Genomic DNA, 14,439 nt, shown 5'->3' on the forward strand with positions numbered 1-14,439 from the left:
TGAGAGAGAACAATGGTAGATGCAGAAAAAAAATAATACTTCAGAAATGAGTTAACGAATTAAGAAGCAGCGTGCTGGGCCCAGCATTAGTGGCGTAATGAGTAAAGCTGCTGCCTGTGATTCTAGCATCCCCTATGGGTACTGGTTCAAGTCCCAGCTGCTCCACTTCCTATCTGGCTCCCTGCTATTGCCCCTGGGAAAGCAGAGGAAGATGGCCCATGTACTTGGACCCTTGCCCCCATGGGGAGACGTGCATGGAGATTCGGGCTCCCGGATTCAGCCTGGCCCAACTCCAGCCATTGCAGCCATTTGGGGAGTGAACCAGCAGATGGAAGATTCTCTCTGTATCTTTCTGTAACTCTGCCTTTCAATTAAGCTAAATAAAATCTTTAAAAAAAAAAAAAAAACAGTATGCTGCATTGAGTACATCAACAGTGAGTGGTTGTAGAATCATGCTAATGCAGGCTGATGGACTTTTGTCAGGATTAAACCTAACTGCTGAGGGAGAAGAAAAAGATGCAGCACTCACTCTCCTTCCGTATGTTGACAGCCGTGCCAGCCTTTCCCCCAAAGTTAAATTTACTAGTGCTAAAAAACCAGAACAGTGTGCCCTTATGTGTGAACTTTAATTTTTTTTTAATAAAAATGTTTTTCAACCTTTCAGTAACTGGTCCTCAGAAAGTCATATTTTGGGACCAGAGCTGTGGCATAGCAGGTATAGCCTCTGCCTGTGCTGTTGGCATCCAGTATGGGCAGCAGTTCATGTCTGGCTGCTCTACTTCCGATCCAGCTCCCTGCTAATGTGCCTGGGAGAAGCAGCAGAAGATGGCCCAAGTGTTTGTGCCGCTGCACCAATGTGGGAGACCTAGATGCAGCTCCAGCCCTAGCCATTGTGGCTATCTGGGTAGTGAACCAGCAACTAAGCTATGCTTCAAACGTTAAATTGTTGGTAAAACAGTATCATGTGTGTAGTTTTCAAAATAAAACTTAAGAAGGTACTGCTAGGAATGGCAGCGATTTTGCGATGGAAGTGTGCTACAGCTGGAAGTCACCCCAGGTGCTTCCCTGTGGCGGGGAGTAGAGAGCAGTGATCGAAGCAGCCTCAGGAGGACCCCAGGGTCCTGCTGTTGGTTGTGTGAACATTCGTGTTGTGCAAAAAGTATTGGGCGATTTATCTTGGGCTTGTGTCCATTTCTATATGTGTGTGATATTTTTAAGTTTCTGAAGGTTAAAAATGCAAAGATCTGTGTACAAAACAAATGCCTTGTACAAACAATGTGGGCTTTGGTGATGTGAGAACAAAGCCCCGTTTTGTAGAACAAGAAGCCTCGTTAGCGGTTTTTTTCAGCTCTCTCATTGCAGATATTCAGTGTGTAAAACATGAAAAATAAAGTTGTTTGCATATTCAATCAACTTGAGAAATTCTACTGGGCGCTACATGTGATAAAGGAAAAACCATTTTTCCAGAGAATATATTAATGACACCTGTTTGTCCATCCAATGATTCAAGGCTCATCCACTGCAAAGTTCAACGGGATTCACAGAGGGCCTCTCTCGTCATTTAATTTTAAACCTGATTTTAAAACCTGGAGAAAAGAAATCTGTCAAAGTAAAGTTTACCCCAGTTTATAACAGAACTGTTTCCTCACTAATCATAGTCAGGTAAGTTCTGAGATAGAGCTAAGAGTTGATTTTTATAATATAACAAAAGTCCTTGATTAGTTTCAAGATGAATTTGCAAATATAACAGTAAAATTCAGTGCATTCGTTCTGTGTGATGATTTATAAAATAACAGTAGAAATTACAGATTAAAAGATGTTGCAGATTTACTGGGAGGAAAATCTGTAATTCTTGTTCTTGCGTAGGAATAACCTGACTGTGCTGGATGCCGTGATGGTCCAAGGGCAAGGAACAACTGAAAATTTGAGGGTGGCAGGCAAGCTTCCAGGTCCTGGAAGTTCCCTGCGGTTCAAAATCACAGAAGCATTGTTAAAAGATTGTACAGATAGTGAGTATTTCTAACAATTCCAGTGGCACAAATTTCAGTATTTGCTTTCAAATATTTCTAAAAGACGGACTATCTATATATGCACACCTTAAGCATTAGTGAAGAGTGCTTAAGATTTTGGGGAAATACCACATCTTGTGTTCAGGGTTGCTTTGGATCTTTTTTTTATTTTTTGTGATTTTTTTTCAAAGATTTATTTATTTATTTGAAAGGTGGAGTTACAGAGTTCACTCCCCAAATGGCCACAACAGCCAGAGCTGTGCTGATCCAAAGCCAGTAGCAGCCTCTGGGCCTCCCATGCGGGTGCAGGGGCCCAAGCACTTGGGCCATCTTCCACTGCCTTCCCAGGCCATAAGAGAGAGCTGGATTGTAAGTGGAGCAGCCGGGTCTTGAATTGGTGCCTATATGGGATGCTGGTACCACAGATGGCAGTTTTACCTGCTGTGGCCCAGCACCAGCCCCTATCTATATCTTACAAGATTGAAAGTACTGGGATAGGCATTGAGGCACAGTGGGTTAAGCTCACTTCGGATGCCTGCATCCCATATCAGAGTGCTAATTTGAGTCCTGGCTACCCAGTCCAGCTTCCTGCTAGTGCACCTTGGGAGGCAGCAGATGATGGCCCAACCCGGGCTATTTGGAAGCATCTGGGGAGTTTCTCCCTTTCTGTCTCACTGTCACTTTGCCTTTCAGATAAATAAGTCTTTAAAAAATATATCAATAATCACTGTACACCATAATTAATTTATTCTAGGTATGAAAAGTAAAGCATAATAAAATGTTTGCCATTGCAAATGACATATCAAAGTAAAGTACTTGTGGAGCCTGAGTGGTAGCCCGTCTCTCTGGGGGTGGGGTGGTTCGTGATCTCTGGCACAGGGTCCTTCGTGGCTAAGGCACTTACCAGTTGGACCAGGAGCGCAGGATGGGAAGGAAGCTTGACCCTCACTCCTGATGTTTCTCTTTAGGTTTAAAACTAAGAGAACCAAACTTCACATTGAAAAGGACATTTAAAGTAGAGAATACAGGACAGCTTCAAATCCACATAGAAGCCATTGAAATCAGTGGCTATTCCTGTGAAGGATATGGCTTCAAAGTTGTGAATTGTCAAGAGTTTGCACTAAGTGCTAATGCCTCTAGAGACATAATCATACTGTAAGTACTTGATTATAAGGTGTAATGAATCATTGACTTCTCCACTGTGTGTACTTGGGTTGTTCAGATTCTGAGCAGAAGTTTATCAAAAAAAATAAGTCATTATCCACAAATTTGATTTTTTTCACATTTAATCTCTGCCTCGGGTTTTCTTTATGTATTCTTCTTCTATTTCCAAAGTGAATGAGATCATCTTAGAACAAATTTCAAAATTATTTTCTATTAAGTTGTTGGCATAAATTCATATTATTGCAGCAATAAACAGGGATTTATACCCACCAATACTGGTTTTCCAGGTTATTCAGCATAACAGTATATAATATTTTGGTCAAAAAACAGTGTTAATCCCTGTATCAGTAATAGTTGTAGCATATTTTAAAAATTGATAACCTGTTAAGTAATAAAGTTTATGTAATAAAATATAACCTCTGCCCCTTAACTGAATATTTTTTTTAATCTTCAATGTTTACTTAAGTGATGATATTACTACATGTAATAGTAATAATGCTTGACACGTAAAGATAAGAGTGAGGAATATTGTATCTTTTTCAAAGTGCAAACAGCAAACAAGAAAAATAATTGTGTCAAAAGTGATAGTACAAAAGATAATGCAAAGATCACTTGGATTAGGATTTTTTTTTTTTAAAGTAGCATTACTGCCAATGAAGTCTAGGAAATGATGTGGATGTAGATATGGAGAAAGAAGGAAGGTAGAAGAAGAAACTGAGAGACAACTTTCTGAATTAATAATTATGGAAAGTCAGTTATTATTCTTTTTCTATGTAATTTCTCCAATTACCCACAGAATATAGTTGTTCCCATTCTTAACCTCATGGGACAATGCTTTCTTCATCTTAAATGACTGAAAACATCATAGTCAAATTCTGTGTTGCATTTCAAAGGCTTATTGGGACTGATACCATTTTAATCTGCTCCTTGTGGTATGTTCTTAAAATTTACTGCCATCATTCTGTTTTAGGTTTACTCCTGATTTCACCGCTTCTAGAGTTATTCGCGAGCTGAAGTTTGTAACAACCAGTGGTTCTGAATTTGTATTTATATTGAATGCATCCCTTCCATACCACATGTTAGCAACCTGTGCAGAAGCCCTGCCCAGGCCCAACTGGGAACTGGCTCTGTACATCATCATCTCAGGAATAATGAGGTACTTGTGCCTTTTTCCCAGGTTGGCCTTCATTTGTCACTGGATGTTGTTAACAAAGTGCCCCTGGGTGCCAGTCACTATGAACAAAATAGAGCTCTGTGCCTTTGTCAAGCTTATAAAGTGGCAGGAATTGTTAGAACTGAACCCCTCTTGGGTGGCATTTATGATACATGAAGTTTCTTTTACCTTTGAAATATGTTAGACAAATTAAGTCCACTTTAAATTCTTAAGAAAAAAAACCCTGATAATTTACCAGGTAATGTTACATGCTTTGAACATCGATGATTATTTACTTAATTAATAGTATACTCTTCTGGAATAGTACCTAAACAACATGAAATTGATTAGAAAAAAAGTGTTTTAAGTTCTTGGGATCATTTAAGATTTATTTATGTGACAGATATATATATACACACACACATACACACACACACACACATACATGCACATATATATATCTGCTAGTTCACTCCCCAAATGTTGCAATGGTGGAAGCTGGGCCTGACTAGAGCCAGGAGCTTCATCTGGTTCTCCCGCATGGGTAGGGGCCCAAGCACCTGGGCCATCTTTTGGTGCTTTCCCAGGCCATTAGGAGGGGAACTGGATCGGAAGAGGAGCAGCCGAGAACTGAAAAGGCACCCATAGAGGATGCTGGCGCTGGAAGCAGTGGCCTAACCCTCAACACCACAGCACCAGCCCCAACAGATAGATAATCTTTGTACATTTTGAGAATCAGATATACTCACCTGAGTTAATTTACACAGTTATCTCATGCATTCTATAAGAGAAAAGAATTGGCCCAAGAAGTTGAAACCAAAATTCTTTTCGGTAGAAGAAAAATTATCTTCCAGGTATATCTTCTGGTACAAGTAATTATTTCCTCCCCATCACCTCCGTGTAACAGGGCACTCAGTAAAAACTGTTTGTAAACTTTCATCGTAGCACTTTGATTTTTGTCTTATGCATTGTAAGTGACCATAGACATCTTTCTTTTTTTAATTTCATGTTGTACTTCACCAAGAAACTGCTTTTAACAGCAAACTTTTGTCCCTTGCACTCACTCTGAGCTCTGTCCCCTGCAGTGCACTGTTTCTTTTGGTCATTGGAACAGCCTACTTGGAAGCTCAAGGAATCTGGGAGCCTTTTCGCAGGCGACTTTCCTTTGAGGCCTCAAACCCGCCCTTTGATGTGGGAAGGCCATTTGACCTCAGGAGAATCGTCGGTATTTCACCGGAAGGAAAGTAGGTTCACGTGCTGGCAAGGGGTTTTGTAACTCGTGTAGACTTGGTTGATGTCATCATAAGGAAGAATAAATTCACTTTTCAGGAGGAAGAAATTCTCCAGTCAGATTGCTTAATAGCATCCTTTATAAGCCCTCAGTTACTAAGAGCTCGTTCCACATAAAGTGTCTTACATTGGTGAGGGTTAAGGTGCTCTTGAACACTGACTTCACTCCTAAGTTATCAGAGAATGGACCCTAGAACGTTGTAAAAATCAGCTCTATATTTCTTGCTGGTTTTTTCCCAGAGTAGTTTATAATGTTTTTTTTAAATACTAGATATTACAGGTTGCTATTTACTGATCTGCAGTTGGTCCTTTTTCAGCTTGAACACACTCGGCTGTGACCCCGGTCACAGTAGGGGTTTCTGTGGTGCAGGCGGCTCATCATCCCGACCCAGTGCAGGGAGTCATAAGCAGTGTGGCCCATCAGTCCACCCACACAACAGCCACAGCAGTAGGAACTCAGCTGACGTTGAAAATGTCAGAGCCAAAAACAGTTCAAGTACCTCGAGCAGGACTTCTGCACAAGCAGCTTCCACACAGTCTGCAAGCAAAACAGGCACCCTGGTCTTGGATTCAAATGCAACAACCCAGGGACACGCAGCAGGCAGGAAATCCAAAGGGGCAAAGCAGAGCCAGCACGGCAGCCAGCACCACAGCCACAGCCCGCTGGAGCAGCACTCGCAGCCGCCGCCACCAGTGCCTCAGCACCAGGAGTCCCAGCCCGGGAGGCTGTCTCCTGCCCCCCTTGCACACCCTTCCCACCCAGAACGTGCCAGCAGCACAAGGCACAGCTCAGAGGACTCAGACATCACCAGTCTCATAGAAGCCATGGACAAAGACTTCGACCACCATGACTCCCCACCCCTAGAAGTGTTTACAGAGCAGCCGCCATCGCCACTGTCAAAAAGTAAAGGTAATCCTGTGTTCCCATGTCAGGACGCGTGGCGGGGGAGGGGCAAGCCAAGGCATGCTTAAGGGGCTGCGTGATTGCAGTCATGGTGAGAGCTGCTCTGGTAGGTGTCCTCTGGCTCCTACATCTCAGTACTGTTGGACAACTTCTCCACATCCCTTGCAGACAGAGGTATGCCTTTGTCAAAAAGGTGTCTCGTAGATTGCTTGTCGATATCAGAAACTTGTTGGACATCTGTTTCCATTTTCAACTAGTAAATTGGAGATCATCTGCCTGTTATCTCAAAAATAGAAATTCTGCTTTACTCTGGTGTAGGAGTTGGCAAACTATAGGCCGAATCACCACCTGTCTATAAATAAAATTTTATTGGAACACAGCCATGGTCATTTTCTACATATTAACTATGGCTGCCTTCATGCTGTAAAGATAGGGTTGGGTAGAATGACAGACAGTATGGCTGCCCCTGCTTTAGAGTTCTGCATACTGAGGTAATTTTCAGAATAACAGATTACCCCAAAACCTAGTGGCTTAATCACCAGCATTACTGTCTCACAGTTTCTGTGGGCCAGAAGTCTTGGTCTCAAGGCTGCAGTGCTAGCTGGGGCTGACGTCATCTCAGAGTTCACCTGCAGACGGATCTGCAGGCAGGATTCAGTTTTTCATGGGAACCAAACACAGCTCCCAGTAGACCTGAAGGCTCCCGTTCCTTCCTTGCTGTGACCAGAAGCAGCTCACTGCACAGCATTTGGCTTCACCAGAGTGAGCGAGAGGGCAAGAGAGGAAGTAGGCCAGCATGGCGGAAGGCACTGCCCTTTACACCCGGATCTTGGAAGTTACAGCCTGAAATGTTGAGTTGAGCTCACACTCCAGGAGAGAGGATTTCTTAAGGGCAGAAACAGCAGGAGGCGGGTCATCTTGGCGAGCTGATTGTAACTTCTAGAACCAAAATGTCGAAACCAGTTAGTGGCCTCCAGTTGCGGTTCAGTTTTTATCCTGCTATGGCCTGAACTTTTTGACTTCTTCCCTGCTTTCTGTGGTAGTTAAAGTAACCACACATGACCCACTGCCACGCCTGTGTGTTATCTGCTCTGGTTTCCCCAGGAGTTTGCCTTTGGTTCATGCAGAGAACCTAAAAGGTCGGAAAACTTGCCACCTAGAATCTAGGAGTTCCCTTTTAGAGGCTGTCTTAGTCCCACTAATATAGACTAGCTGTACTGAATCCTCTTTGTATTCCATGCATTTAGATTTTACAGAATGGTAAAGTATCTTGACTATCACTAACTTCTACAGAAATCCTTTTTAGGTAACTCATTATTAATAGAGCTCATAAATTTTAGGATAATTTTTACAGTAATAAGTAGTGAATACCAAAACCTTTTTTTTTATAGGCCAAGATACAGAATATGGTTTTTCCACTTTGAGGTCATGAATGAAATAAACATACTTTCTTATCACAGAGAGTGGGGAATCGGGACAGCCCTCCACAGTAGTACAATAGGTCTCCTTTGTTTTCAGGCTCATTCATTTAGAATGTAATTATTTTTAATGCTTTTGAATTTCCGTAGTGGTCCTAAAGGCAAACTACTAAAACTGTTTAATGAAGGAGCATAGATAACCCATTCGTGGTGACTGTTGGGCCCACACGGAAACTGTGGCCATAGGCCTCACAAGAGCAGCCACTCTGCTTGTTAGCCTTCTCCCACTGCTCTTAGAAAGAGAGAAGAGGCCCAGAATGTATATTTTTTCCTTCAATAAATGTTTTAATGAAGATATAGCACACATAGAGAAGACCAGTCTTTAAAATGTACCTTAAAAGTTGGGCATTGCTCTGGGGGTTCTAAAACAGTATGTCAGGGAGCTATATGTAGGCTTTCGGCTGGGCAGAACCTTTGCAGTTGCTCAAAAGCTAACCCCAGTTCCTTTGTACATAGTTACTGTGTCTGTGTTACTACCCAGAACTGTGGGCCAGGAACCAACATAGTGATATCGCCTGGGAGCTGGTAGCAAATGGAGACCGTTGGGCTCCAACCCAGAATACTGAATCAGAATCTGCGTTTAACGTCATCCCCAGGTCTGTGTCCCCTGTGTTAAGGTCCTAACCCCACAACTCGTGAAGTGTGACCAGTGGGATACCCCTGGAATTGACGGGGTGTTAGTATAATTCTTTGTAGATTCACCAGTTTCTTGTTGTGGCTAAATAGTAGTCCATGGTGTGGATGTAGTTTGGAGAATTTTTTGGTTTTCATTTTTATTTATTTGAGAGTCAGAGAGAGCTCCCATCCACTGGTTTACTCCACAAGTGTCCACAACTCTCAGAGCCAGCCGGGTAGGCCCAAAGCTGGGAGCTGAGACCCAGTCCAAGTCTCCTAAATGGGCCGCAGGAGTGCAACTACTCAAGTTAGCAGGGCTTCCCACAGGGTCTACACCAATAGGAATTCAGAGTCAGGAGCCAGACTGGAACCCAAATCCAGGCACTTCAGCATGGGACATGGGCATCTTACCCCCCAGGATAAACACTTGCCCCTGTAGCGTGGTTTTTTTAATCATTCCCTGTCGAAGGGCATTTGGATTGTTTCCCGTTTGGGGCTATTATTTATGAAGATGATATAAATATTTGTGTACAGGTTTTAAATGAACATGCGGCTTTGTTTCTCTGGGATCAGTGCTCAATAGTGAATTTGTTGGGTCTTACTGATAGTTGCTGTGTAGTTTTTTGCTGTTACTGTTTTTAATTAAAGATGTATGTATTTGAAAGGCAGAGTTACAGAAGGGGGGTGGGGAGAGAAATCCTGTATCTACTTCCCAAATGGCTGCAACAGCCAGGACTGGGTGGGGCTGAAGCCAAGAGCCAGGAGCTTCATCCGGGTCTCCTGTGTGGGTATCAGAGGCCCAAGCCATCTGCTTCCCCAGGGGCTTTAGCAGGGAACTAGATTGGAAGTGGAGCAACTGGGACTTGAATCAGCATTTATTTCGGATGCAGCATTGCAGGCAGCACCTTAACCTGCTACACCACATAACACCCACCCACTATGTAGTTTTTTTTTTTTTAAGAAGCTGGCAGAATGTTTTCCACAGTGACTGTACTCTCCCAACAACAATACAGAAATGATCCTGCCTCTTCGCAGCCTTGCCAGCATTTGTTGGTGTTACTATTTTTTCTGCCGTAATTGTTCTGATAGATTGTACTGATAACTCATTATGGTTTTATTTTGTGTTTCCCTAACAGCTAGTGTGATGTTGAACATACTTTTGTGTGCTTATTTGCTATCTGTGTATCTTCTTCCATGAAGTGTCTTCTTCTTGTCTTTCACCCATTTTCTAATTGGATGAGTTGTTATTTTAATTGTTTGAGTTTTGAGAATGGTTTGCATATTCTAGATGCTGCTTCTTTGTCTGGTATGTAGTTTGCAAGTATTTTATCCCAGTCTATAACATGTCTTTTCATGTGATCCATTTGAATTACCTTTAGTTTGAACTGTGGGAGTTCACTTTGGGAGTGAATGTTAATTGCAAACTCAATTTCTGTAATTGTTACAATTATTTACTTCATGTTAGGTGAGTTACAGTAGTTTATGTTGTACAAGCAAGTGGTCCGTTTCAGCTAAGCTATCAAATTTATATGATTGGGATTTTGTTTATTTATTGAGAGGCAGAGAGACAGAAGAGAGGGAGTTCATCCATCCACTAGTTCACCCTCTTAGTGCTTGTGATGGCTGATGCTGGGCCTCGACCAGAGCCAGGAGCCAGGAGCACAGTCCACGTCTCCCACATGGCAACATCACCTGCTGCTTTCAAAGGTCTGCATTGTTGCGAAGCTGGAATTGAGAGCCAGGGCTGCTGTTTGAGCCCGGGTGCTCTGATGTAGGGTTGAGGTGTCTGAAGTGGCATCCTAACTGCTGGGCCAAATACTTGCCCTCAAGTTTATGTGTTCAGAGATGATTGTAGTATTTCCTCATTATCTTTTTGATGTCTGTTATTTCATTTCTGACGCTGCTATTTCATTTCTGACGCTGGTAAGTTGTGTCTTGTTGGTTTTTGTCAGTCTTGCAGAGGTTTGTCAATTTTATTGACCTGTTCAAGGAGACAGCTCTTAGGTTCCATTGACTTTTCCCTGTTGCTTATGTGCTTCAGTTGCTTTGCTTTCTGCTCTTTATTAGCACCTTGCTCCTGCTTTTTTTAGGTTTATTTTTCTTTTCTTTTCTAAGGTTCTTGAGATGTGAACTTAGATTGTTGCTATAAGACAAATTCTTTCCCCTCCCCCCCTTTTTAATTTATTTACTGGAGAGACAGATTTACAGAGAGAGTCTTCCATCCACTGGTTCACTCCCCAGATGGCCACAACAGCAAAAGCTGGGCCAATCTGAAGCCAGGAGCCAGGAGCTTCTTCTGGGTCTCCTACATGGGTGCAAGGACCCAAGCACTTGGGCCATCTTCTACTACTTTCCCAGGCCATAGCAGAGAGCCAAATTAGAAGAGGAGCATCCAGGACATGAACTGGCGCCTATTTGGGATGATGGTGCCACAGGCAGAGGCTTAGCCTATACAGCCACAGCACCAGCCCCTTCCCCCCATTTAATGTATGCTTTGTAAACTTACTTCTTAGCTCCGTTTTTCATAATCAGTTTTCACTCCATTCCATATTTATTTTTTATGTCTCTTGACCCAAGGATTACTTAGAAGTTTATTGCTTAGTTTCCAAGTGGTTGGAGATTTTCCTCTCTGTTAATTGCTTTCTTTCTTTTTTTTTTTTTTAAAGACTTATTTGAAAGTCAGAATTACATGGAGGGGGAGGGAGAGGGAGAGGGCGAGGGTGAGGGCTGGATCAGAAGTGGAGCAGCGGGGTCTCAAACTGGTGCCCATATGGGTGGCCAGCACTTCAGGCCAGGGCATTAACCTGCTGTGCCACAGCACCAGCCCTGTTAATTGCTTTCTAGTTTGAAATTATAATGATTGGAGACCACACTCTGAATGACTTGAGTTCTTTCAGATGTGTTGAGGTTGGTTTTATGGACATGGCTGTAGTCTACCTTGACATATGAACATGGGCTCTTGAAAAGAATTATATTCTCCTGTTCTGCATCAAATTGTTTATAAAGGTCTATTAGATGCTGTTGGCTGGTGATGTTGAGTTTTTCCATGAGCTTCCTAATTTTCTGTCTAGTTGTTGATTGTTTAGAAGAGTGTTGACACTTCCAGCTGTCAGTATGGACTTCTCTCGAACCTGCTTCTGATTCACATACTTTGCAGCTCTTTAAATGTGCATACATGTAAAGATGTCTACGTCTCCTTGGTGGACTGACTGTTTTATCAGTTAGATCATTTCCTCCTTTATCTCCAGTAATGTTCTCTCCTTCGACGTTTACTTTAGTATGAATATAGCCTCTCCTGTTTTCCTTCACTTAATGTTTTCACAGTGTACTTTTTATTCCCAACTGGTCTATATTATTATATTTGAAGTGAGTTTCTTATAGGTAGCATACATTTCTTACAGATAGCATACATACTTTTAATTCAGTCTGCCAGTCAGTCTTTTTCTTTGTGTAATTAGACAGTTTTCTTTTAATGAAATTGTTGATGTGTTAGGACTTAAATCTGTTGTTTTATTTCTGTTTTCTCTGTTTCCCTCCTTCCTGTGGGTTATTGTGGGGAGCAACTCAGACTAGACTGTTACTCGAATTAAGATTTATTCTATGCATCTGCTCTCCCACAATATGGCGCTGGGAGAGGAGGAAACAGCTTCTACACAGCTGCCTCCAGTTCAACCAATAAACAGCAGGACCTGCTCCTGATTGGAGGAGAGCAGCGTGCTCGGCGTGTGGGTAGCAGAGCACGGATTGGTGGAAGAGGACTATAAAGGAGGAGAGAGACAACATGCACCAGGAACATCTATCTGAAGGAACACCTGTGCAGCCCCCGAGAGAGCCGGCCGGCGGTGTGCTGCTCCCCCGCGGAAGTGGGGAATGTGGCAGGGGGAACCGCCCTTCCACAGAGGTGGAAGGGACGGTAGCCAACCCGGGAAGAACCAGCAGCAAACCCGGGGAGGGCCGAGCAGACAAAAGAACAGTGCAGGGTCCTGTGTCGTTCCTCCACGAAGAGGGGGAGCGACAGGTTATGTGTATCTATCCAGAATTCTGGTTTGATTTCTCTGTAGTGTTTTTGAGTATGTATCTTTCTTAGTATAGCTTTTTTTTTTTTAATACTTATCTATTTGAAAGAGTTACACAGCGAGAGAAGGAGAGGCAGAGAGAGAAAAAGTTCTTCCATCCACTGGTTCACTCCCCAATTGGCTGCAACGGCCAAAGCCAGGAGCTTCTTCCAGGTCTCCAACACAGGTGCAGGGACCCAAGGACTTGGGCCATCTTCTATTGCTTTCCCAGGCCATAGCAGAGAGCTGGATCAGAAGTGGAGCAGCCGGGACTTGAACGGGCACCCATATGGGATGCCAGCACTGCAGGGGGCAGCTTTACCTGCTACGCCACAGTGCCAGCCCTGAATAGCTTTTTCAATGGTTGCTCTAGGTGTTACATAATTTTTCAAAATATTTATTTAGTTAGTTAGTTATTTGAAAGGCAGAGTTAGAGAGAGGAAGAGAGACAGATCTTCCATCTGCTTAGTCATTCCCCAAATGGCCACATTGGCCAGAGCTGGGCTGATCCAGAGCCAGGGGCCAGGAGCTTCTTCCAGGTCTCCCATGCGGGTACAGGGGCCCAAGGACTTAGACCATCTTCCACTGCTTTCTCAGTCACATTAGCAGGAAGCTGGATCAGAAGTAGAGCAGCCGGGACTTGAACCAACACCATATGAAATGCTGGCATTGCAGGAAGTGGCTTTCCCCCCTGCCACAGTGCCAGCCCCGGTGTTCCATAATTTATCAGCCTTCTGAGGTCATTGTTTTACCAGTTCAAGTAAAGGGTGGGAGCCTTAGTTCCCTTTCTGCTTCTTTGCTTCCCCCCATTTATAACATAATTATCTTAAATATTTTCTCTAAGTGCATTTAGAACCAAGATACTGTTAGAATGTTTGCTTCAGTCATCAAACATAACTGAGAAATCTGTAGACATGAGGGAAAGCCTGTTCTGTTTACTCGTATTTTTGCTTTGTGTGCTCTTTTCTTCTCCAAGGCTCTCGGGTTCCTCCTTTGATCATTTTCTGTTTGGGGAACTCCTTTTAGCCATTCCTGTTGAACACTGATTCTCTTAAGTTTTCCTTCATCTGCTGGTGTCACGATATTCCTGAAGGATGTTTTCATGGATGTGTAGGATTCTAGAATGGTAGTCGTTTTCTTTGCTTGAAAAATGCCGGCGCTAGCCACCATGAAGTGTGAGAAATCAGTTATTCTTATTGTTTCAGTACAGGCGAGCTGTCAGATTTCTTCAAAGTTCTGTTGTTTGCTTTTAGGATTCTCAAGTTTGATTCAGATATGTCTTGGTGTGGATTCCGTCATGTTTATTCTGTTTAGGTTTGCTTTTTTCGTTCATCGGTGGATTTGTCTCTGGTCAGATGCAGGATGTTTTCAGCCATTGTTTTTGCTGAGTACTTTTTCAGCTTCTCTCTTTCCTTTCCTTCTGAGACTGCGATGACACGAACGCTAGGTATGTTTTTCTATATTCATATTTAGCGATTATTTCTCATCCCCTGTATTCTGTTGTAGAGAAAAGTCACAGAACCTGGCCACCATGTCTTTCCTCAGCTCCCACTGTCCCTCCCCCATCTGGCCCCTTCTTCCCACCCCCAGAGTCATCTTATATTTGTTTTTATATCTTGTCCATGGATTTTAGTTGTGCTTATCACCCCATATTCCCAAAAGTGTAAGTACCCAGATATTTTTCCCAAACATTTTTTAATTGAAAAAATAAGGGATTTGTGTCTCTTAATTAGGGAAAACTGGGCTCCACTTAGTGTCAATTCTGAAATGG

General features: G+C 42.9%; 1 protein-coding gene across 2 annotated transcripts in view; it reads left to right on the top strand.

The window, feature by feature from the left end:
* TMEM131 (transmembrane protein 131) overlaps nucleotides 1-14,439 on the top strand; it is a 168,604-nt gene that overhangs the window by 131,912 nt on the left and 22,253 nt on the right. For both annotated transcript variants that reach the window (XM_002710001.6, XM_017339810.4), the window contains exons 26-31: nucleotides 1,511-1,662; nucleotides 1,867-2,009; nucleotides 2,978-3,164; nucleotides 4,144-4,329; nucleotides 5,412-5,570; nucleotides 5,934-6,526. In XM_002710001.6, coding sequence (XP_002710047.3) covers nucleotides 1,511-1,662; nucleotides 1,867-2,009; nucleotides 2,978-3,164; nucleotides 4,144-4,329; nucleotides 5,412-5,570; nucleotides 5,934-6,526 — 1,420 coding nt within the window. The remainder of the gene's footprint in view (nucleotides 1-1,510; nucleotides 1,663-1,866; nucleotides 2,010-2,977; nucleotides 3,165-4,143; nucleotides 4,330-5,411; nucleotides 5,571-5,933; nucleotides 6,527-14,439) is intronic.

This window comes from Oryctolagus cuniculus, chromosome 2 (assembly GCF_051225735.1).
Source record: "Oryctolagus cuniculus isolate XC-2025 breed Fujian yellow rabbit chromosome 2, ASM5122573v1, whole genome shotgun sequence".
Taxonomy (NCBI): Eukaryota; Metazoa; Chordata; class Mammalia; order Lagomorpha; family Leporidae; genus Oryctolagus; species Oryctolagus cuniculus.